A 25,801-nucleotide genomic window follows, 5' to 3' on the forward strand; every position below is an offset into this window, starting at 1 on the left:
TTGCACTGAAATCGATAACAACACCTGTAAGAAACAAATTCCAAAACGACCGAAGTACGACTGCGAGTTGTTTTGACTGCTTTGTTACTTCGGACGTTTCGGCCGTCGGAGGAAAGTGGCGTTCGAAGTAACAGCCGAGTGCTTAAAATCCGAATCTGTACATTGGATATTTTTTGTATAGGCGACAAAAAGAAGAAGAAGATAGATATGTGAACGATTGTTTTTGTAATACATTCAATGATTAAAAACTAATAGCGTGCGTCCATTAACTCGATTTGTTTACATTTGTTACATAGGACCTTTTCAAAAGTTATGCGAGATTTCTTCTAGTAATAGCAATCGTATTTAGCATCCTGCGGTGCTGAAAAGAAGTGATACTATAGCAACCGCGATAGCAACGACGGGTGCGCAAATCGATGAGTTAATAAATTGGCAACGGCTCAAACTCGAGTCTAGAAACCATGAATAGTAACGCATTGGTGCGGATGCCCTTAGAGTACCGCGTTATAGGAGGGCTGTCGCAATTTCATCGCCGCGTAATATGGAAACCGCGTTCTGAGAGTACCGCGTTATAGGAGGGTTGACTGTATTACATTGCTGAGTTTTTTTCTTTAATTCATCCATACATAACACATGGTCCATCTCGCCCAGGGCAACAGGGGGCGGCTCCCATCATTTCTCATTCCACTTCGACATCTTCTATCTTGATACGCACCATGCAACGACTAATCACCATCCTTCTCTCATCATCACTCGGTTGTAAACACTGGTGGAGTGAACAAACAATACCAAACAACCAATGCAACAGATATCCTAACGAAATACTACGTCAACTATGTGGTCGTGTCATGACACAACCCGCCTGTGATTTTGGTGGCGGAATGGTTTGAGAAAAATTCTCTCAAAATAGGCTGGTGTAAATTGCTTTCCCATTACCACAACACATTAAATACATCAATACCATTTACTGTCATTTTTACATCAACATCATCGGCTATTTCAACAAGATAACTTATCAGTTTATGAAAATCGGGTGATCAAAACAAGCTTCGTTGCAGTTCATTGATCTGACCGTTTCACAAAAAATCATGTAGGCAATCATTTTCTTAAAAATATATATGTATATATTGCATATGCTGTCTCTAATCTTAACACTTAACAACATTCACTATATCATAAAAAAAATGCTCTGTTATATGAACGTTTAAAACTTAAGATTATTCACTTGGCGCAGAAAAACCTGCGCGAATGCGGATTGAACTGCAATCGATGTCCGTTGAAAATGCCTTTCCATCACAGAAAATTCCAGATTCCTTCAATCTTTCACTGTTTGTGCTCCATGTGGATATGCTTGACCACTCGTCCCACCAGTTCCGCCAGCGTCTTCTCCTGTCGCAGACCAATCCCAACAATATCTTCGTGGCAGGCCAACTCGTCGGTGTCATATTCGGGGATGCAAAGGTTCGTTATCAGACTGAACGCGAAGCAGGTCATTCCACAGTGACGGGCGGTTGTGATTTCGTGCACTGTTGACATTCCCACCGCATCGACGCCCCAAATTCGAAGCATCTTCAATTCCGCAACGGTTTCGAAATTTGGTCCACCCAAGCAAATGTACACACCCTCGTGTACATTGTTCTCGATCCCCATGGCTTTGCTGATCTCTTTCGCCTTCCGGAGGAGTTTCCAGTCGTACGCATTCATCATGTTGGGGAAACGAGGACCAAAGCGAGCATCATTCGGTCCCTGCAGTGGGTTATTTCCAGCGAAGGCCATGATGTTGATGTGGTCTTTCATGAGCATGATGTCACCGACCTTGTAGTCCGGATGAAGACCTCCGGCGGCATTTGTGGCGATCAGATGGCTGCAGCCAACCAATTTCATCACCCGCACGGGCATCGAACACTGTTTTCAAAAGGAACAAATATTGGATTAGCATGGTGCAAGAAATCTAGATTATATGAAGAGATCCTACCTTCGCCAACGGATATCCTTCGTAGTAATGGAAGCGCCCCTGCATGCACATAACCGGAACGCCTTTGAGATACCCGAATATCAGTCTTCCAACGTGACCTTCAACCGTCGAGACGGGGAAATGTGGTACCGTTTCGTAATCGATGTAGTCCGCATCGGTAAGCTGATTCGCCAGCGAACCGAGACCGGTGCCCAGAATGATGCCAATCTTGGGCCGCAGCTGTGTTCTGCTGAGCAGGTGATTCGCTATATCTTGCAGAGTGTCGTAGGTGTACCTGTGACAGTGGAGAAAAAAAGCAAAAAATGATGTAATATTTTATCGATTCATAATATGCACGTGAGCGGAATGCGACTGCTTCAATCTCAACCACGTATGTATTAAACTCGATCGTCCGGTTCTCACTTTTGCGCTGAGGTCATTCATAATCTGGGCGTAATGTGTACATCGGACGAATGAAAGAGAGGCTGTAGTAACTGTGCATATCACTCGGACACACCGTACAGCTCAATTTACTTAAATTAGTAGTTCCTGCTAACGGCGAACACATTTTTTGCCATTATTTCGCTTGTCTACCGGCATTCGAAAACGGCATTCTTTTGTTTATAAACATGGATTGATTGTGGAAGCTGCTGTAACACTAATGGATGCAAACAGGTGTTGACTTCCTTCCTGAACAGGTTGTTTCGCGTATCGAATCAAACTAATAAATGTTCAGTCCCACTGCACCTAATCGATAGTTTGAGCGTAAAAGTGATTATAATTTGACATAATCGATAGAACCATGTCGTTTTCACTAGAAAAAGAAGGTGGAGCTCTCGGAAAAAAAATCTTTCAATCCATCCCCTGTATATGCCCATCTGTGATATCTCGATCATTTGTCAAGACATGTAGATCGTCATTGTGAGGCTCTAAATTAAAAATTTCCATATTATTTTCTGTCTAGTTCGTAACCACGAAGAATCAGACTCAAGATTTTTGTTGTATTAATCCACGGAGAATGCTCCCATGCTTCCGTTGTCATACCCATGTTCTAAATAAATTATCCGAAACGAATTTCCATGACATTCATTACACAGTACTTTGAGAGCATGGTTTAGTCGAAAAGACTGAATGACCAAGAACTAGGACAAACTGTGAGTGGAAGGATGGGGAATCAAAATAATTTCAGGAGAAATTCGCCATAGTCACTGTGTTGTCTCGTATTTCCTGCAGAATTTTTTTTTTATTTCAGTATTATAGTGATTTTCAACACATTTGGCTGGTTCGTCACTTTTACCTTCCATTTCGGAAGAATGTCAGGAGTGAGAATTGAACTCGTGACCCTTAGCGTGAGAGGTATGGATGTTACCGCTACGCCAGATCGCCTCCACTAGTTTCCTGAAGAATCCTGCAAAATATGACCATGAAAAAGATTCCAGGACGAAAGCCAGAAACAGCCGAATAGAGATTCGCGTCATATTGTCAGTAAGGCACCAAAATCCACGGTGAGCTGCTCACAAATTCGAACTAAACTTAAGTTGGATACCTCAGTCTCGACGATTTGACGAAACGCAGCTGGAATTTGGACGCCTGAACTTATTTAAAGATTGAAAAAGGTAAGCCTACATTTATCAATCTATAGCAATGTATGCATTAAAACCATTTCACATGAACCTGTATGTAACCCCTTTCAGATGTGAAGATATTAAAGAGTTTTTTCAATCCAGGCCTTTATGAGAAAATTCTGCCCAAACCATTAAAACCCCATCTCCAAAGTTGCGAGTTCAAGAACTAATATTGAAGTTAACACCATCGGGTTCAATGTTTCAGGTGATCTTCTCTGATGAAAATAATTGCAATCTGGATAGAATTTCTTCACACTGGAGGAACTTGCGGAACGAGTCATGTAATTTTTTAGGTCGTATCTTTGGAGACGGAAGATTGATGGTTTGTGAAGAATATATTCGAAAAGGCCTGGTTGAGATAGTTTTTTTAACAACATGAATGAACACTCAGTAGTACAACGAAGTACTTGAAAAACATTTACTGCTGTTTTTGTACCCAAACCACTGTGATAATTAAGTTATTTGGCATCAATTCATAAAATCTGGACGGATATGACATCGTTTAATGAATAGGGGCTTATGATTCTGGACTAATCAGTTTGATTACCTAATCAAAACCCAATCGAAAACTTATCAGGAGTGATCGTACGACTAGAAGATGCACTAACAAGCAGTATGAGAGCTTTAATGAGTGTTTTGTAAACTTTTGCAAAGGAGTGAGAATGTTTTCATCTGGTGGTTATGAAACACTGGCGCCTTTTTTATGTTGTATGCCTGAACAAAACGATACAATTCAAATGGCCAGTCTCATAAACGAGTTATTAGATAGATAACTATTATATCCTACACTATATGCTTCATTCCAGCCGAGCTCATACATATCTCTGGAAAATCGAAAAATTAAAGAGGAGTGTGTCCAAGACACGACCGCATTGGTTGACATAGGAATACGTAATTAATTATTTGTTTACTATTTCAGAATCAAACGAAAATTAACAACAAATTCAGAAACAATTTTTCATGCACTGAATACGCGTTGACGTCGTTCAGCTCCGTGGGATTTATAGGTGGAAAAAGGACATTTTGAGATGAACATTATGAATGTAAATCAATTTTCCGTATCGAATATGTATTTTCTCTATATGATAGAGTAACATATTTTCTACATTTTGTTTTAATAATATTTTTTGATTTTATTTTTTAACACTCCTATACTCGCGCATTGGTCTGTCAGACCGAGAAATCAATAATTCGTTCATTTCTCAGAAAATATCAACACTACGACTTTGCGATTCTTTCTAGCTTCGTTATTCGTCGTTCGTTATCATTTAGCGTATCGCATGTGTTGGTACAAAGGGGACGTGTGCCACTTTTTTAACACTTTCGGTTTGACACACCGACGCGAGTATAGGAGTAACTTTTTTGGACAAGTGCCTTTTGTCATATTCTAGAATACTGTTGAATGAAATATATAAATTAATGTTAGTGGCATGGAATATTTATTGCATATAATGCATAAGATCATTACCGGACTATTCTTATTTGATTTCAGTCCTTTTTGTAACTGGATTAAACTCATCCATATATTAACTATTCGTCGATATATTCGTTATTAGATTCATACGTTCAAAAGCAAAATATAAATGTTTGACTTTCGTATAGCTATTCGCTAAATATAATGGTCATACATATACACACTTGTTAAAGAATTTCACTTGTGGAATAAGTAAACAGTAAACTATAAACTAACCGGTGGCTTATGGTAATTTTTAATAGTTACAGTTTCGGGCATATTTTATTTATAATGGACAATTTCGACAAGAAAACAAGGAAAGAAAAGAAGTTCCTAGAAATCCTTTTATATCATCTTTTTATGCCCCATCAAAAAAGGCATTAATTTCTAGTTTACCAAGAATACAGAGACAAAGAATATTAGAAATATGCAAAATTTATATTCCAGAACCTTTATCATCTGGTAATTGTCAAGAAGGTCGTTATACATTCTTCTCTTTTATGAAAGACCCGAAAAAAACGCAACAACTGCATTAAATGTAAAAAAATATGTTTGTTTCGGGCATGCAGTTATCCTATGTTCTTATTCTTACTTCAATGAAACCACATTCGATTAATACGTTTTTATGTTATTTTATAGCTCTTTATACTTCCATGTATTATATTCAGTTGCTTACCTTTTATTAATAATAGTGAATAATTCGAATTTCTTTATTTGTGTTGGGGTATCAAAAATTACTCTGTTTTGAGGAGGCTGAATTAGACTATTAAAACATAATAAAGATGAAGAAAAGATATTTTTTTAGTTTTTTCACTCAATCATACCCTCTTCTTCAAATAAATGCCAATAAAACCTGAAAAATACACAAAGGCAACATTACAGAGAAGTTCAATTTTCGGTCTGTGACACCGTGCGCGAGTATACGTGTTATGATTTTGTACGCGAGTACAGGAGAGTTAATAATGATGTTTACGCTGAAATTTTACGAAATATATTCCTTAGTAAGGATCAAGATTGCGATTATTCGAATTCTATCAGAGAATAATTCATTAAATTCTGACAATTTAAACTGCGTTCGGAGCTACTAATGGAAATAGATAGTGAATTTTTTGTCGACACAGCACTCACCATTTGATCCGTGAGCACAAATTAAACCATCTTGCTTATTGTCTTTAATAAGGCAGTTTACATAATTTTGAAGCTATTGAGTCAAATGATTTTATTTATTCTAGAGTCTTTGTAATCTTTCAATACTTCATCATCTTTTCATGTTCACATTCAATCTAAAAGAACAGCTACTGCTTGCTGGCTGTAATGAGATAATAATCTGTTTCTGTGTTTTTTTATTAGGAACCTCAATCCGGAAGTAATTCATCCCTGAGAATAAAAATTTTAAATGAAACTTGCGCATACGCGAAACTCGCGTCTTGCATCAGCAAGACGAACGTTATGACCCCATTTGTACAGAGCGACGCGAATTGACAAATAAATCAATACCGGAGACGTTTTACGCACTCACACTACGAAATTAACAATGTGTTTGTATGCAATGTAGGAGCGGAATCAAAACTATTTCGCTTGATGTTGGGTGATGTTGGGGTTTTTTAACCACTTCACTCTACCTTTGGCAACGCATAAAAATAACAAAGTGTGTGTTTGAAGTCGATCCGGTACTCCCATCGAACAAAATTGCACCACTGTTTGCTTTTTCTTCCATTCATCCTATCTATCGCGCAAAAAATCTGGAAAACCTCTCAATATTAGGAAAAACTGTTGTAAATTAGGAAAAATGTTGTAAATGGGGTAATTATACTCAGTTGAAAACAGGCAGAGCTTACATTGCAATATTTTCTCTCTCCAATCGCATTGAAAAGCATCTCAGAAAAATCCTCAAGAATTTCTGATCCGATTGGTGTACAAATCAATAAAATTCATTGGTAGCGGAAGTAGTTATTAACGTTGACATAGTTCCATAAAATCGTGATCTGTTTCAAAATGTTGTCCAACGCCATCCACAACTTTTCCCATTCTTTTGGACAAACCCGTCTTGTTAGGTCATTCACAAATGAAACCATTTTTAAGTCTTTATTTCAACGGAATTACTGATCAGCCAGACCATGTACCATCAAACAGAACAAGTCATAATCAGACGGCACAATGTCGGGGGAATATGGCGAAAATTCGCATATGAGTAATTCCAAGAAGGTTTTGACGTATTTGGCGAGCGTTGTCGTGCTATAGAATCACTATCGTGTGCGGCGGGAAAATGACGTAAAACGTCCATTTGTTTCAAGTCATAAGGGACCCAGCTTCCTTGCTTTTGAATTATTCTAAACGCATACGATCGCTTGGAAATGGCTTGGAGGATAATTTCTTAGAGTGAAGCAAGGCTTTCTTTCATTTGCCCCGGACAATGCGGCCAATTTAGCGTTTTCTTATGTGTTTGGCTTTCGTTCGCGTGGACGGTCAACATTGAAACGACCATCTTTGAAGCGACGGAACCAATTACATGCTGTTTCACTAAGAGTAGCGTCTTAACATTTTTAACCCATCGATGCGCATCAGCTGCCGCTTTACTCGACTGGAAGAAGAAAATCAACACTTCCTGCAAATGACGGATATTTGGCGCAGACCTTCACACAATAAAAATCCACAGTTGCTAGCGGTAAAATTCCGCTAAACATGGTATTAAAATCAACCAATGAGTGTTCCACCGGATAATTTTTTTTATCCAAAATATATATTTTTTTGAAGGCTCATATAGCGTCAGCCTGACGGGGCCGGGAGTTCAATATTTCGTCAATGTTGCTTACAACTATGCTAGTAATATGTAACCGATTACTCGCGGTTGGCTCGAGGTTAGTAGTACAAGTGTTCTCATAATTGGGATGTTGCAGTCTTCAATGCTCTGTACGTGTGCCCGACACGGGATACTTCCTATTGGGATGCAGCTGACAATTAATCAGCAACGCCCCCCTAGTCTGTACTCCATATCTAGCGTGGTGCGTCTTTCTCGACTCGAGGAATCCAGGATAGAATGGTCACTAGCCGGCAAAATTATCAGCTCATGTAGAGTTGCCATGAGCGGTACAATCCTCAGCTCTTGGTGAATCTTCAGTGGGCTGCACAACCTTCGGCCCGTGTATCTGTAAAGAGTATGTGTATGTATTGCCGCGACTAAGTAAAAGTTTATCGATCGGATAGGAGGGATATCATACAGGGATACAACTGAGGAAACATCATTAAACGTTGACATCGGCGTTTCTGAGGAATAGGTATAGATGGAGCAGAAGATCACGATCACGGATGCCTCAGATATCCCGGACGGGGATATCCGATTGTCTGCCTTGTGCCCTCAATGCTCTGGAGAACTGAGAGCGGGCAGCATGGAACCGGATACACGACCAGACAACATGCTCGATGTCGTGGTAGCCATCGCCACAATCGCATAGATTGTTTGCTGCGAGCCCAATGCGGTAAAGATGTGCGTTTAGGTTGTAGTGATTGGACATAAGTCGAGATATCAAGCGAATGAAATCACGACCTACATTCAATCCCTTGAACAAGGCACTCGTCGAGACCTTAGGGATAGTCGTGTATAACCAACGACCGAACTCATCTTCACTCAACATGCGCTGAGAACTTACGAGCGTGTGCTGACAAGGAATGTGAAGAAATTCATTATAAGAAATTTGCCTTTCAAAAAGTATGCCTTCTGAAGCGCCCACCTTAGCTAGCGAGTCCGCTTTCTCATTCCCCGGAATCGAGCAATGAGAGGGAACCCATGCTAAGGTAATCTTGCATAATTTTTCGACCAAAACACTCAATAGATGTCTTATTCTTGTTAGGAAATAAGATGAGCGTTTATCAACTTTCATTGAGCGGATTGCCTCTAATGAGCTGGACTGCCTGAAAAAATAAAATAGTGGTCGATGGACAATATTTCAATGATCGCCAGTGCGTAGTATATCGCACCCAGTTCAGCGACATACACGGAACAAGGATCTTTGAGTTTGAAAGAGGCACTGGAATTTTCATTGAAGATGCCGAAGCCAGTGGACCCGCTTATGTATGAACCGTCAGTAAATAACATTTTATCAAATCTAACATTCCCATATTCTGCCGAAAATATCGGCGGAATAGAATCGGAGCGTAAATGATCTGGGATTCCATGGACAGATCAAAAATGACAGAGGAATTGCAGATGTATGGGAAGCAAACTTGGTTGGAGATGCCCGGTGAAGGGTGCACTTCATGGGTAAGGTACTCATGGTATAAAGACATAAAACTTGACTGAGGAGTCAGTTGGAGTAAATTTTCGAAGTCGCCGAAATCGCCAACGGATTCATGATATTGCAACGGATGAGAAATCTGTAGGATAATTCTGTGAACCGAAGAGTAAGTGGGGGTACTCCTGCCAAGACTTCGAGACTCATCGTATGTGTCGAATGCAAACACCCCATGGCTATACGCAAGCAACGATATTGTATTCTCTCCAGCTTGAGAATATGAATCCTGGCAGCTGATCGGAAGCAAAAATTGTCATATTCTAACACTGATAATATCGTTGTTTTGTAATCGAATTTGGTCTCCTGGATGAGCACCCCACCATGTTCCGGTAATTGTTTGTGGAAAATTGATTCTTTGCATTTCTGTTTCAGATACACAATGTGTCTTCCCCAGGTACATTTAAAATCAAAATATTTGGTATCAAATCACCTAGGTATTTGGAAAACTTAGTGTGCATGATCGTTTTGCCGGATAGGTGAAGCTGGAATTGGGTGGGTTCGTGCTTCCTAGAAAAAACGACCATTTCAGTTTTCTCCGTAGAGAATTCGATATACACACCGGAGAATTCATGGGAACATGTTACTTCCGTGGTCCTAGCAGCACTTTGGCAACGTGAATTGAACTGGAAATTCACGGTTCGGCTCGACCCGAGAGTGGTGCAGAGTCCATTATCCCGTTTTGTACATTGGAAAAACTATCTTTTAATGTGTAGGTTTGACATAAAAATACCTACTTACTTTTGAAGATTGTGTTATCTCAAAAATAGATTCTGTATACTTCAGTTATTGCTTTTTAGTCCTATTAATAAAACTCAACTAGTTCAGCATTGTAAAAACGTTCACTGAATTTCAAGCTTGATATACTCTTAAACGGAAAATGAAGTTATTTTAACATCATCTCAATACGTTTCTTGACGAGTGAATTGCATACAACTACCCTCCTGTTTTGTGGATATGCCCTTCATAAAGCCAAGGATTGAGAGTAGAACGACTCCTTCTGATGAAATCACTTCCATAAAAATGTATAAGTCATTAAAAATGAAGGTTGCACTTGAGAGCTGGTTCATGAATAAAACTGGCTTCTTGAGAAAAAAAAGCCAAGTAGAAATACTCTGCCAAAATGCAAAAGAGAATTGTTGTCGAACCTATGGCATTGATGGGGGAGCAAATCGACTTCAAAAAATGTATGTAAGTAACAATACTGGTCGGGAATATCTTGTCTGATTGAGTCTTGTACAAAATAGAGAAATTAAGTTGTTCAAGCATCCTACAATTCATAATACAGGATAGCTTTTTCTAGAGAATAAAATTCCCAGTCATTCTGAAGGTTTTATCGAACTGTCGGAAAAAGATTGTTTTCTCATGGAAATATTCCAGAATTCCACGAAACATAATTCACTTTCCGAATACACCGTAAATATTTACTTCTAAACCACAGAACGATAAATTGAAGACCTCTACCGCTTGAATGCTTCAAACATTTTTCAAACTGTTGTCATTCGTGCAATCTGTTTGATCCTTCCCGGAATCAATTTGTAGCAACAAGTATGAAACCATGTAAAATGAAGCCTGCAGAATGCAGCGCACAAAAAGGGGCTTGGCAGCTACGATCTTCCGAAGAACCTCCCCCCGATGGTGCATGATGCATGGAGTTATTTATTTCTTCGATGGCATGATTGACTGATAGTGACGCATGAAAAAATAGTGCAGCGTTTGTTGAGATAGGGAAAAACCGGCACTGACCAACTCAATCATTACATATCATTAACGGCTAGAACCAGAGTGATTGGTCGTTATTACGACAGGCTCTATCCTCGAACGATGAGTGTAATCTTTGACAGACAGCGATCCAAATGCGCTAATACTGATGAAATCAAACGGTACCGTTACGTTGAACTGTGAATTTGAGACGTTACATTATGCGCAAACGAATCGCGTAGCAAAAAATGGAAAATCACCTCGCATAAATTAATTGCTTTCTTCCAGTCGTCTGTGCTGATTTCTCTAATGCCTTCATTTAAATATGTGTTGCACACCGTCATATTCGAACATTTTTTGTCAGCTCTAATCACATTTGCGAAAGTGAAATGATAACCTTGAATGGAATCACAGCAGGTGTCATGTTTGTTTGTGGTACATAATAACGCGCATAAAAGCAAAAAAATTGGATCGGTACGATCCTGTCCTTCTCAATCAGCAACCACTTTAAGAATCACACTGCGGAACAATCCTCACCCTGGGCACTCCTTAGCGCTGTAGTAAACGCCCGCAATTGTCCCATTATCGTCGGTCATTCCGTTGGTCGAAACAGGTCCACAGCCATTGCCACCGCCGTTCTTGGTGACGCCGTTTCCATTGAGATAGACCTTGTCACTCATTGTCTCAACACTTCAGCTCCCGATAAACTACACACGTTGGCGAGTATTACAATAAACAAAATTGCGCCGGAAAAATGCAATCACGTTCGAAATTATTACGCAAGATATTGTTTTTCCAGACTGTCCGGTACGGTTCAGGCGCAAAACCGCCACAATCAGCAAGTTCGATGCGTCGAACAACGACTGAGTACACTCGATTGCGATTATTTTTATGCAAACTGTCTTCCTGTCAGCACTGATCAAACAATTTCCTAATAAACTTCTCACTTCTCACAGCGGAAGGAACATATATTTCAATCACAATAAACACAAGAACTTGAATGGAAAACGCGAATTTCAAATTTAAAACCGACCGCACCATGCAGCTTGCTGTTCAGGACTGAGCTCAGCCTGTCGTCTTAAATCGGTTTGTATGCGGCTCCGGACGCTCGTTAAGGTAACACACGCACGACACAGCAGTATCGCAGGCTCAACTTCTCATTTGCATTCTGCTCTCTGTTGATACTTTTTCATTGACTCCCAATTTGGGAGATTTTCTTCTCTCGAATGTCGCTCTCTTTCTCTGCAATGTTGAGTTGATTATGTTGATTGAGCTCTGGAGAAACAAACTCGTGATGCTCTTGTGCTCTCTCCTATTCTCTTCGATTCTCTCGACGTTTTCGCGTTGTTCATCAACTAAAGAATGTTATGCGAAAAATGATGTTGGTACCGAAGAAGAAACCGGTGCTTGTATTTGGGGATTTTTTTTTGTCTTTTTAATTCGTTCTACCAAATTGGTTTAGTTTTATCATATATAATATATATTCCTACTATACCGGTCTGTTAAAAATTTGCACAAAAAGTGGCTACGCTACCGGCAAGTTACAATGTGTCTTGTAACGGCTCTCTGCAGAAGACTATGCTTTTTGCCCTGGATTGCGAAAAAGGAGATGAACTCAGTAGCTCATGCCATGTTCCAGCATCTGAGCCTTAGTTGGTCAGTGTTTCACTTCTGATAACTGGAAATTATTGAACGCAAAACTCTCGAAGAATAGGATAACACGCATTTTGCCATGCAGTGAAGATCAGAAGTGCATTCAAAATTTCATAGCTGAGCCAGAAACTTATTGCTGCAGGAAAAGATAGAAACTATTGATAAGAGCTGTTTCTCTTACTCGAAGAAGACTCAGAGGCTGGTGCAGATGTTTGGGTTGTATCCGATGAGTTTGCAGATCATATGGACATTATCTGTGTGAGTGCTAAGCTAAAATGATAACTTTCCGCGGTTCACAGAAAATTCCGTTCCAAAACTCACTTAAACAAGAAGACAACGAAAACTAAATTTCACAATGAAACCACCTGCGTGTATAGCGAGCAGTTTGATTTTCGATATTCAGAGAACTCATTTTTTCAAACTTCTTTCAACTTCACACTCATTCAGATCTGAAATTTAGTTTATGTTTTTATATTTTACATTTTGAGGTTGAACTAGGTCTTTCAGGAAGGGTGCCAAATCAGAAAACAGGTCACGTTTTTATGAAATAAAGTTAACGTTAATAACTACTTTCACTGTGAACGAATTCTCATGATTTGCATACCAATCGAATCGGAAATTCTCTAAGATTTGTTTGATATGCTATACATTACAATTCGCTTATCTCTAAACGATTTAAATTCAAGAAAAGTGGAAGAATTTCCTTTTTTCCCATATTTGTTCTGCCGATCTGTGTGCTAACCCTACCCGTATTTCGAATGATTTTAACTCGAACATTTCTTAACAGATCGGAAAGATGTTTGCATCAATTGATAGGAAATATTTCTACGCGTCTATCACAATTAATAAAATATCATTTTCCATGAGATGAACAATTGAATAACTGTAAAATGTTATCTGAGCGTTATCTAAACGCCCTAACTGCCAAGTTTTGATTGGCTCGATTTACGGTTTCCCCAACACAGACTTCAAAATCGATGTAGCTGTGGAAATCAGCTCTACAAAAATAAATGCAAGTCGGGGGTATTTTTGTTCCCCCCGAGCTGTGTTTCCCTAACACGAACTTCAAAATCAATGTGCCTGGGGGAATCCGCTTTGCAAATACATGCATGTCGGGGTTATTTTATGTGTGGAATACTTTTGTACTCGCTTGTCTTTGTGCAGACCGGAGTATGTTTCCCTAAAACGTTCTTTTAAACTGAGAAGCCTGAGAAAATCGTCATTTCAGATACTAGAGGTGAATGAAATGGTTCGAGAACTACGTAAACATGATGATCGTTTGTCAATTCTTCCGTTCGCATATTTTGGTAGTCCTAGGCATCATATCAAACATAAACGACGTTCATCAAATTTATTTGTAACGAAGAACATAATCTATTACAAAAATTTGGATGCATTCTAAAATAATATTCGAAGTGATAAACAAGTGGATTGCATAATATAATTGCGTAGTTTCACGTCGAAAATATGCGGTCGTGTCCTAGATACAACCCCTTACAATTTTTGTGAATGAGTAGCATCCCTTAGTTCGATTTTCCAATGTACTCTGTAGTATACCGACGATTTTCTTTGTTTCCCTGATCGAAAATATTTGCTTCATACTTTCTAGGGTTTGTAAGAGTGTGTTATTAAACTCCTTCAATAAGAAATTTATTTGTTAACTTTTGATCCATCCGGATTAAAAATCATCTTCTGAATGTGTTTTTAACGTAGGACTACGTCTTTCGTTGAGGGTGCCATATCAGAAAACAGGACATATTTTTAATGAAATAAAGTTAACATTAATAACTATTTTTGCTGCACACGGATTTTGACATTGTACATACCAATCAAATCGTGAATCCTCTAAGATTTGTTTGATATGGTATACATTATAATCCTATAGTCTGGAAATGATTTGATTGATGAAAATTAGAATTCCATTTTCCATTTTCCCATACATGGATTCTATCCATTTGTGTGCTTACCTAACCGGGCTGTCAATAACGGACAACTTATGCAGCTGCGAGAATAGGAACAACCAAGGGGATAACGAAAAAAAGAATATATGCGACGTAAACTAAGTACACTGTCACTAGCGTATAAATATCGCATTTCCTCTGAGCAAAATTTTCACTTCTCGTTTGGTGGTCATCGAAGCAAAAGCTTTGCCGGCGTGCGTCGAGGGAGAATTAATTATCTTTCTCATTCTGGTCATTTTGTGTCATCTTCGTTTATCTTCGAGCTGTGGAATATTTCAGTCGCTGTGCATCTGACATTGTACTCAACACATCGAGCAGAGCCATGGCAAAGCAGGCGTAATCATAGTGTTTTCCACCACATGTAGGGAAAAATCAAGCTGGGTCATCAATCGTCGGATCATAAGGAAAATGATTTTTCTGTTGGGATGCCTTGTCTGATTTATAGCGAATTCGTTTTTGTTCAGTTTCAACCCCAGTGTAACTGCTGTCAAAACGTTTTTTTATTCACTCAGTGTCGCACTAGTTCGCCCCGAAAGCTGTTAGTTTCGCACTGAGATGTTTCACGGGTTGGCACTCGGGTTCACTAATACAACTGTACTGAACTGTCAAGTTCCGAGTATTGTTTTGGAAAATCTAAAAATAAAGACTATGAAAATGGAAAACCTTCTGCTTTTGCTTTCGTATTATTGGAATCGTAATCCAATTCGAATTCTGATTTTGAAGAGTATATTCGAGTAGACGGCTACGTGTGCTTCCATTGGGAGGCGAAAATAATGATGGATATTCAGGTGGAATAAATCTGCTTTCATAAACAAAATTATGAATGAAATTTACTTTAACGTATAGATTATTTATTTTATGTGATGAAATAAGAGTTTTTTTTCCGATATCGCCGAAACATTTTAAACGAAAAATGTGTCTAATGATGATGTTATATTATAATAGTAATTATTTATGGAACAAACAGGAAATGCATCGACAAATGGTTGAGTGAGTGTCAGAACTACATGTGTTAGGTAATGAAACAATATGAAGTAAAAATTTTCATTCAAACTTTTACAATTTTACACTGCACTTGGCCCTTCTGATCTGATATAGAATAATTTACCTCCTAAGCACTGATATCGCCAGCAGACGTTGACACTGTACATTTGTCGTCGCAAATATAAACAAATCAGACTATATAACGCACACCAACAAACCACCGCATTCGTGAAACTGAAAACGTTTTTTTATTACAGAGTCTGTTTGGCACTGACTCAGTTTTAAAAACAAATTCGCTATTAGTTTCGCGTTCCAGTGCAAAAGGATTATAGATGTGTGTATGTGTGTGTGTATGAGGTCGCTTCAAACCATCAGTGTTTGGCTTTGTGTGTGTTGGTTGTTTTCGTTGCGCGAAACGTGGAATTTGTTCATATTTTGATTTTGATCTAGAATTCGAGAAACGGTTACCCTCACGATGTCTCACTTTTAACGATGCATTTGTTTGTTATCGTGTACGTTCTCTGTGGAATGCTTGTTTGGTGCTTGTTGAATGACAATGCACGGAAGATGGCTATACGTGCCAAAGCTATAAGACCTGAGTGCCTAGGACCCAGTCAGCCGGGTAATGGTTGGTTGAACAATAGCATTTGTTTCTTAATAAAACGATATACTGAACTATGCGTTGTACAAAAAACTATTCAGGCAAAATTGAAGCTTTTGTTTAACTATTGATGTTTTCCTAAGTAATACGCCAGTGAAACGTTTCGAGGGTGTTTTTATTTTGGTTTGTACAACTCATGAAAAAGCTGACAAACTATTTAAGCCAGAAATATAGCTTTTATTTGACCATTAGTAAACTAGTAAGTTGAATAACACTGCATTGATTGCTCAATAAGACGATATGCTTGCATAGAAGATTACTTAGACCAAATTGAAGCTTTTGTTCAACCATTGATATTTATCTTGGATTGCCAAAGGAACGTTTCTTCAACTGCAAAGCAGCTTTTGTGCAACACATGACGGACTACTAAAATGAGCAATTCCTTTCGGCGTTTTTTAAGCTCATGTTCGATTGCTTGGCATTACATTTTTAAGTTGCCTAGCGGAGCAAATAATTCGATGGAAGACCATCGATGCAAAGGTCATAAGTTTGAATTTCGGCCGATTTTTTAAAAGCTCATCAAAAGCTGAAGTAGCTGTAGAGGACTCTAACAAGTTTCTATCAAGGTGCAAAAAAAACGAATGCTATTTATAGAAATTTGGTAGAAGAAAATAATACAGACAGACAAAAATCATCTTTTTTGACAACGCAGTCCAAGTAGAGTTGTACAATTAAAATAAAGGATTCCATCACGTAAACGTCGCAAACGACCGGAAATGTGAGCCGACAATTCTTGATTTTGCATGATGATAATGTGCCATCGCACCGAGCCCCAATTGTACTGGATTATCTGAACAAACATCAAGTAAATAGTATCGAGCAAGCACCGTTTTCACCTGATATGGCCCCATGCGTTTTTTTCAGTTCTCCAAGTTGAAATTGCCACTTCGTGGAAAGAGATTTCAGTCGATTGAGGAGATCAAAGAGAAAATTTAACTATATTTTGTTTTATTTTAAAACTAGCTAACCCGGCAAACTTCGTCCCGCCCATTTACTTGATTAATTCTCGAGTAATGCAGAAATTTGTGTTTTATTTGTATGGCAGCCACCCCTAAGAGAGGGGGGAGGGGTATCTAACCACCATAGAAACGTTCATTGCACCCTAAAGTTTCCATATGCCTAATTTGGTTTAATTTGCTTGATTAATTCTCGGGTAATGCAAAAATTTGTGTTTCATTTGTACGGCAGCCCCCTCTAAGAGAGGGGGAAGAAGTATCTTAACACCATAGAAACATTTATTGCATCCTAAAACCTCCACATGCCAAATTTGGTTTCATTTGCTTGATTAATTCTCGAGTAATGCAGAACTTTGTGTTTCATTTGTATGGCAGCCCCCCCTTTGAGTGGGGGAAGGACTGTCTAACCATCATAGAAACATTTATTGCACCCTAAAACTTTCACATGCCAACTTTGGTTTCGTTTGATTGATTAATTTCCGAGTAATGCAAAAAATTGTGTTTCATTTGTATGGCAGCCCCCTCTAAGAGAGGGGGAAGAAGTATCTTAACACCATAGAAACATTTATAGCATCCTAAAACCTCCACATGCCAAATTTGGTTTCATTTGCTTGATTAATTCTCGAGTAATGCAGAAATTTGTGTTTCATTTGTATGGCAGCCCCCCCCTTAGAGAGGGGGGAGGGGTCTCAAAATATCGCAGAAACCTTCCCCGGCCCCAAAAACCCCTACATACCAATTTTCATGTCGATCGGTTCAGTAGTTTCCGAGTCTATAAGAATCAGACAGACAGACAGACATCACTCCATTTATATATATATATAGATTCCCAGTACATTCTGATCATAGGGTATCGCTTTCTCTTTTGCATGTATATGCTAGTTTGGCGCATCATATACTCACCAAAATATGTGGTATATGTTGATGTATATGCGCTAGTTATACCAATTAATGTTTACTTGGTATAACTTGGAAAAAAATAAATCGGACAGGCGAAAGATTCATCGATAAAATGTACATCTTTCCGTGTAAGTTACATTTAACCCAAACAAACATATTTCTGAAAAATCATTCTTCAGAAAAAAAATCAAACGGAATTATGACCAGATTGTGGACATGAATCGAGGCTGTCGATGCGAAAATCCCGAGAGATAGGGTGCAGTCAATTCAGAACAATCCAGCGTAAACTGGACGGGTAACTAGTATGTATGACTGACAATTATGACTTACTGTTAGCAGAACAAGAGCACAAGACCGCTCACACGCTTGTGACGTCTTGTTTGCGCCAAATAATTCGAACGAGATCAAACGGAACACTCCATATGTGTATGATTAGAAAGGAATATTATCGAAAAGGGGTAAGAACGGGTTTAGACTGAAGCGAGAAAAATGATAATCGATGGCTTATAAGGAATTATAATTTTCAACGAAGCGAGACATGGTAAATCATGTGTGAAGAAGCACAGCATAGTAAAATTAAACGGAAACAAACGGATGGTTTATCGATTTACTCCTGTTACTGCACAATCTATAAGCTATATATTCTAGAAACAGAATTTCGGTGCGGGGCACTATCACCAGCAGCTGCCAGTAAAAACAAGTTCCATAACTCAATCGAACAGATAATAGCATTTGTTTTTTAGTGATTTACCATTGCGTCATCCAGTAACTCCAAGAAATTATCGCGCCCAACAGTTGTTCGGCACGATGCATAACGGAACAAGGTCATGGAAAAATGTGCCTTCACCAACAACAGCGCGCTCTCCTGCTTCTACGGTCATTCCATCATTGTCAGCACATGACGCGTGGATCAATGTTGGTTTCCTCTGTCATGGAAACATACCAGATGCAGCGTGGTGCATTTGCCCACATAAAACTTGTTTCTGATTGGACGACACGCGGGCAGGCCCCCAAAAATTTACCATCGGCTGTAAATATCGCCCGGAGCTAAAAACTAACCACGCTGCTTCTCACTAAACCTGCTCAGGAAGAAGACAGAAAACTAGTTGTTGTGAAGATGGATGGTTTGCCTCATTTGGAGAAGATCGATTAGTCGTCGCATCCCAAATGAGATTTCTTTTTTTATTCCAGCGATGCTTGTTGAACTTTTGGCAGTTATTCAAAGCGGCCATTTCACAACCAATATTACCTAAGATGTTTGGCGAAAATAGTTGTGGACAGTTCAAAATTCAGCCCAAGGCAATGAACAGCACCGCGTGTGTGCGTGTTTTGTTTGCAGATTTGTTTTCATCACGCCGTCCTGCGTGCGTCATTATTGAGCTACTTTAGGAGAGCACAAACAAATGGGAAAAAATTAAATGAAAAAAAAAAACAGGCGGCACTCATTTCCTTAGCCAGCAGTGCGAAGAGATCTGAAACAAACAGCAAACGCGCTGTTATCAATTATTATAGTTGACGCCACTGATCGGATGGTCCGATGGCGGAGGATAATAACGGGGTTTAAGGGTTTCTGTCGCGGATGTTTACAAGCGTTTGTCCAGAGATGTACGAAGGCGCTTATTTAATGGATCTTATCATGTCGACAAATATCGCAACTCATCAAGATGTCAAGAGTATTGAGAATTGGTTCGAACCGATTCAGGTTAATTAACATTCTTGTGTCCCTCATTATTCTTCGTTGATGGATGTCTCGCATTAACCAGTTATCCGTTTTGGAATGGTTACAACCAGGTTATAATACCACATGTATGTAACTCCTGAATGATTCCGAATGACCTTCCCTATAATAAAGTTGTCTTATCGTATATATGAGAAAACTGAAGAATTCGCTTGTTCCTGGTCCGGATTGAATTCCGGTAGTGATGTTCTGTTGGTGTTCAGCTGCTTTAGAAGAGCCTATTGCAGTCATTTTTGATGCATCTTTAGAGCAAGGTAAATTCCCAACATTATGGAAGGAGTCACGTTTCATGTCTTGAAGGCTGGGGACCAGCGAGACATAAGGAACTATCGTGGTATCACCAGTCTTTCGGCGGCGTCCAAGTTGTTCGAGATTATCTTGAGCGAAGTTGTATTGAATCGCTCTAAACATTACACATTAACTGATCAACATGAATTTATTCTTGGGCGATTAGTAACTACTAACCTTTTTGGGTTCCACTAGTAGGGTAACACGGGGTGAGTTGGACATACGGGGTGATTTGGACCACCCCTTTAGGGGCTGTCCACATACCACGTGGACAACTTCAGGGGGGATAGAGAGTATGAAAATGTCCACGCTTGTCCACGGAGAGGGGAGAGTGGGTATAGACTATGTCCATGTGGGCATGAATAATTTTTTTTTTTCAAATACAAGGTTTTCCATTTCGGGCTTCCGAAAGTATACAGCCCTGCGCTGACAACCGTTTGACATAGCTGTCAACCAAAGCGTCATATCGTTAGTTGAATGTCTGCCATTTTACAATATGGATCGTTTTAGCATCGCACAAAGTGTTAATTTTGTTAAATTATACTATAAAAATGATGAAAAACCGGCAAATGTTTTTCGAGCATTACGGATGCATGGTCGTCATGGACGGCCTACAGAGCACACAATCGCTAATGTAGTGCGTAAATTCGAACAAACTGGATCCGTAGCGGATATTGTGAAACCTGTGCATCATCGTAATGTGCGTTCGGCCGAAAATATTGCTGCTGTTGCTGCCAGTGTGGAGGATGACCCTAATGTTTCGATTCCACGGCGTGCTCAGCAATTGGGCTTGTCAAACACATCATTGCGGCGAATTTTGCATTTGGACTAGCACCATGTAAATCGAGACCATGTAAATTATAAAAAAACAAATAGGGGAAGTGAGACATAGTGGTCACCCTGAGGATTATGCCCATTACCTGCGCCCTCATACCGCTTCAATCCCTGTTTTTTGAAGAATATTGCAGTTTAACTCATTGTTATTTAAGATAGCAAGCGGCTTTTACTATAAAAAATTTAAAATAGTACATTTTTCGTCATTAGAAAAAAAGTTGATAAATCAAATATTTTTTTTTACCGAGAGGTAAAGATGTTACCTGGTGGGGGCAAAGTGGTCACTCGCATATATTAGGCTGTCAAAAAAGTCCTGCGGTATTTCCGCGAGGTGTCGTTGTAAGTGACTGGCGATGAAAAGTGGGTCACTTACGACAACGTGAAGCGCAAACGGTCGTGGTCGAAGCCCGCTGAAGCGGCTCAGACGGTGGCCAAGCCCTCATTAACGGCCAGGAAGGTTCTGCTGTTTGTTTGGTGGGATTGTCAAGGAATAATCTATTATGAGCTGCTTCCCTGTGGCCAAACGCTCAATTCGAACCTGTACTGCCAACAACTGGACCGCTTGAAGGTAGCACTCATGAAGAAGAGGCCATCTTTGATAAACAGAGGCCGCATTGTCTTCCATCAGGACAACGCCAGGCCACACACTTCTTTGGTGACGCGCCAGAAGCTCCGGGAGCTCGGATGGGAGGTTCTTTTGCATCCGCCGTATAGTCCGGACCTTGCACCAAGTGACTACCACCTGTTTTTGTCCCATGGCGAACGAGCTAGGTAGTCAGAAGTTAGCCACAAAAGAGGCCTGTGAAAATTGGCTATCCGAGTTTTTTTGCCAATACGGAAGCGAGCTTCTATAACAGGGGTATTATGAAGTTAGCATCTCGTTGGGAACAAGTAATCGAACAAAACGGCGCATATTTGACTTAAAACAGATGGTTGTAACTAATTTTATGAACAAATGAAAATTCAAAGAAAAAAAATACCGCTGGACTTTTTTGACAGCCTAATATATAGATTCACATACACCGGCAATGTAACGATCCGTCAGCATATGTTCAACGAAAACGACCGGCAGGATTTGTTGAAAGGAATAATTGACGGAGACGGGCGGCTCCTTGGGTTTTTGTCTGGGCTTTGTGTCTCGGCTTTTGTTTTGATTTTGGCTGCATTTTTTATGCCAACAGATCTCCCAGTTTCAAATTTCTCTTTCGATTGATATCAGAGTTCTTCATAATTGATATCATTATTTAGCGCACACATCAATTTATATACTGAATTCATGTAACATTCGTTATTATTAGCTATTTGAACAAGTACTTAAGTTGCATAGAGCGTGGCGGAGATGTTTAGTTACCCACAACAAATTTTGATTACAATATTTCTATAATTTTCATCGAATATAAAGTACCAGAATTATTCAGCAGAGGGAAGCTAGGGATAGCTAAACCGGAATACTCGTAAATTCATCTTCTTAACAGATAATTATATCGAGATTTTTCTGTGTTGTGGCAGATCTCATTGCAGATTCTGGTTGATACGTTTATACTCCAGGTTGAATATAAGGCTTGAAGTATTGGTTGGAATAAGGCTTAGGTTTGCTCAGCTGTCTGGTCTCGATCACATTTGCAGAATGTTGTCGGCTATCTAGTGAAGCGGGAATTCCTTTGTAAATTCAAGGCTAAGGCTGACATAGATATTGGGTTTAATTCCTGATCGGTCAAGAATTTCTTCGGGTTGGAAATTTTCTTGACATGCCTTGAGATAAGTAATGGGCCTGAAGTATCGGCTAGAGTTAGGCTTGGGTTTGCTCAGCTGCTTGAACTCGGGACCGATCGCATCGTGGCCGGGGATCTAATAAAGCGGGAATTCCGGTGCAAATTCTTAGCTAATACTGACATAGGTATTGGGTTCAATTCTCGATCGCTCTAGGGTATTCCCGGGTTGGAAACCCTTTTACCTTTTCTGGCGGGGGGTGTGGTGCAAATCAACTATTCCGCCCCGGGTGCGACAGCTTCACTCGACGCCACTGCAGATGAATCTCTCGTAATGAATCTTGTTCATTTTTTAGGGGCGCCATCTGTTGAAAGTTCCGGGGCTTTCAGCCCATGTAGTATTCATCCTTCGTTTATAACCAGTGAATTAACCGCCTAGATCGTGCGATGTAACGTCGATGATCTATTTTTGTCGAGGGTGTTAAATCTCTTGTTTATGACGATAAACCAGTATCGAGTCAAGCACTAGAAGACGACATCACGCGTATCAGCGGTCAGATACCAGCCGATGCGTTCGGAAGAGTAACTCAAAATTGGACTTCACGTAAGGGCCACCTGAAACGTTGTCGTGGCCGCTGAGACGAACCAGCCCAGGAGGCTGAAAGTCTCAAAAATAAAGAATAAAAGAAAAAAAAAGTTGTGGCCAACATTTACATGAAATAATCTTTTAAATATAAATAGCAAGGTTTGATATTTAACCCCCAATAAAAAAAAATCTATACATATTCACAATTTTCCTGTGTTTTTTTTCTGTAAATTCAAAGCTTGAAAAATCACCCTTCATCTTCGAACTATATAAACGTGATATTTTCATGTGTTTGTTAGACAATATACGTTTGGTAATTATACTGGCTATAAAAAACATATTGTTCGCAAGCTTTAAATGTAATTTCATCACCAAAACACCGTAATCACAACAAGTAAACAGTGAATTGTTACCATCGCAAATTCAAAAGTAAACACGTCACAAGAATCTCAAAAACATCTTTCAATATCAAAACTATTTTGCTTCCAGCAAGTCATAAATAATAAATCACATCAAAAACAACTATTGATGTGACTGGTCGCAGGGGAAGTTTGTAAACAAGTGCAACCCCCTGCAGGTTTGCATCTCTTCCCAAGTGGTCAGTTATCAGCAGACTGAACGATTGTCGTAATTAGCGGCGGCAGCGACTGCATCGGCAGCAGCGGAAAGTAATCAGATCAGCTAATTCTTTCCATGGCGATTCATTGGCGTGGAGAAAGCGTGAGCAACGGTGAACTCATACGCAAGGATCGGCCCGGAGGGGAGGTCAAGGAAAATAATATTATTGGAGGCAAAACAACACTTCGTCCCTGGAGCCCTGGAGTGTGCCAATATCAGGGACTCCCTGCGTTAAACGCTTTACGAAGTTTGGTTTCTTCGTTTGTGATCAAACGAACGACCTTGTGCACAACAGGAACCCAACTTGATTTCAACCAGTTACATTTGGTTCACAAATGGGTTGACCCTTTCCAACGGAGTAACCGCCAACTCTATAGATATCACCAAATATTTATTCTGCGTGGCCCACGCATGCGAGCAGAACTTTCTGTTAATTTATTCCAAACACAGAAGCCGTCGAGGCGTCTGACTAGTTCACTAAATTATTACAATATTCATGCATGAGTATGCTGTTTTTGTTCCTGTGGAGCGCACTGAAGTGGACACAGTGCGTAGAGAATTGCTGTTGCGTTCTTATTCCTTCAATTATCATGAGTTGTTTTGGAACTCAATTCATTATTTTAACTTGAATATATGTGAAACAATAAGGTTTAATTCGAACGAATTCTGATGCAACTTTAAGAGCTGATGGCGCTTGTTTTTGGAAAAAATGCTATGATCGAAAATATTTCAATGAAGATCAAATTTTGTTTGAAATTTCTACGTTGCTCAGTCTTCTTTTGAAAGTCAACGATTGTTTCAATTGGTCACAACCTATTTTGTCTGCTATTTGTCTCACCAAGACGCAAATGGGGTTGCAAAAAAGCAAAAGTAAAACTTCGAATATAATATTATGTCTATCATTGATACATAACTGCTTTGCTGCCCAGTTAACGCACGCCCTATTAAAAATAAGTCCATTTGAAGAAAGTCCAGTTAGCGAACTACTGTAAATGTATCTGTCACTATTTCTATCACGGGAATCCATCTCAAACATCCGGGAATCTTGCGCCAAACAGTGGAGCTATTTAATCTTCACACTGGTCAACGACGATTTGACTGTTTCCAAGAGGGTGATCTTATGAAGACAAACAGTGGAAAAAAACAACTCAATCGAATGGTCGCATGACGTGAATCGTTGTCAATATTACCTTATCAGGACCTGTTCAACGATCGGTAGAAGCATGTATGTTATTTCGGTTGTTATTCGAACGGTTTATTCATTTTCGCGTTCGCACGTGAGGCACTCGTATTATAACGCCTGTTTATCACCACAAGAACTTATATGAAATTGTTAGTAGTTAATCCTGAGAAGAGGGACGACTCACATTTTTCCAAAATTTGATCTGCTGTCGTTGAAGGCAGTCATCATGTAAATAGTTTTTGAATCCACAACAAAAAAAAAACACAATTCAGTCAATTTCCCGATGGTCACTTCTGATTTAAACTTCTTCAAATGAACAAACTTTTTTCTGTGAACAAACACTATCACTCCACTTAAGACACAATTATTATCACGTTTGTAAAAAATCTCTGTTCTCGTAGGATCTTTTTCGCTTGACAACTTGTTTTCATATGGTATAAGCTACCAGATCGATCTACTATTTATAATCTGCATGTTTCTATTTCCGATCACCGATGCATTGGAAAACGTGGATCGATCTCGTGTTGTTTTCTCCGCATGTATTCATTTTCACCTCACCCTCTCTAGCCCTTCCCCAATGAGATCTATGGATTCTTATCAGAGGGAAAACCCGAGTCGGAGATTCACTCGGTATGGGACAAAATAAGCACGTTTTTTCTCTGCTTCCACAGATATTTCACACATACAGATGGTTTTCACTGAGGATCATCT

General features: G+C 39.5%; 1 protein-coding gene across 3 annotated transcripts; it reads right to left on the reverse strand.

Annotated features, from left to right (window-relative positions):
- Positions 1–950: 950 nt before the first annotated feature.
- On the reverse strand, positions 951–25,513 carry LOC129765155 (purine nucleoside phosphorylase). Of its 3 annotated transcripts, none has more exons than XM_055765045.1 (3): positions 25,275–25,513; positions 1,976–2,249; positions 951–1,905 (listed from the first exon to the last, which is right to left on the reverse strand). In XM_055765045.1, exons 1-3 carry the CDS (start codon positions 25,316–25,318, stop codon positions 1,324–1,326), a joined length of 900 nt encoding a protein of 299 aa, XP_055621020.1. In that variant the 5' UTR covers positions 25,319–25,513; the 3' UTR covers positions 951–1,323. The 3 variants fall into 3 exon arrangements, with proteins under 3 accessions (XP_055621020.1, XP_055621021.1, XP_055621019.1); XM_055765046.1 differs by lacking the exon at positions 25,275–25,513 and adding an exon at positions 25,098–25,212; XM_055765044.1 differs by lacking the exon at positions 25,275–25,513 and adding an exon at positions 11,557–12,081.
- Between the last annotated feature and the right edge of the window lie 288 nt (positions 25,514–25,801).

Source organism: Toxorhynchites rutilus, chromosome 2, assembly GCF_029784135.1.
Source record: "Toxorhynchites rutilus septentrionalis strain SRP chromosome 2, ASM2978413v1, whole genome shotgun sequence".
Classification (NCBI taxonomy): Eukaryota; Metazoa; Arthropoda; class Insecta; order Diptera; family Culicidae; genus Toxorhynchites; species Toxorhynchites rutilus.

What these genes read in the sequence shown, in the direction of transcription:
- LOC129765155 (XM_055765044.1), bottom strand. Translation starts at nt 11,699, where the DNA reads ATGAGTGACAAGGTCTATCTCAATGGAAACGGCGTCACCAAGAACGGC. An exon ending in AGCGCTAAGGAGTGCCCAGG is followed by an intron (nt 2,250 to 11,556) that starts GTGAGGATTGTT and finishes CCACTGTCACAG; the next exon opens with GTACACCTACGACACTCTGC. An exon ending in AAGGATATCCGTTGGCGAAG is followed by an intron (nt 1,906 to 1,975) that starts GTAGGATCTCTT and finishes TTTTGAAAACAG; the next exon opens with TGTTCGATGCCCGTGCGGGT.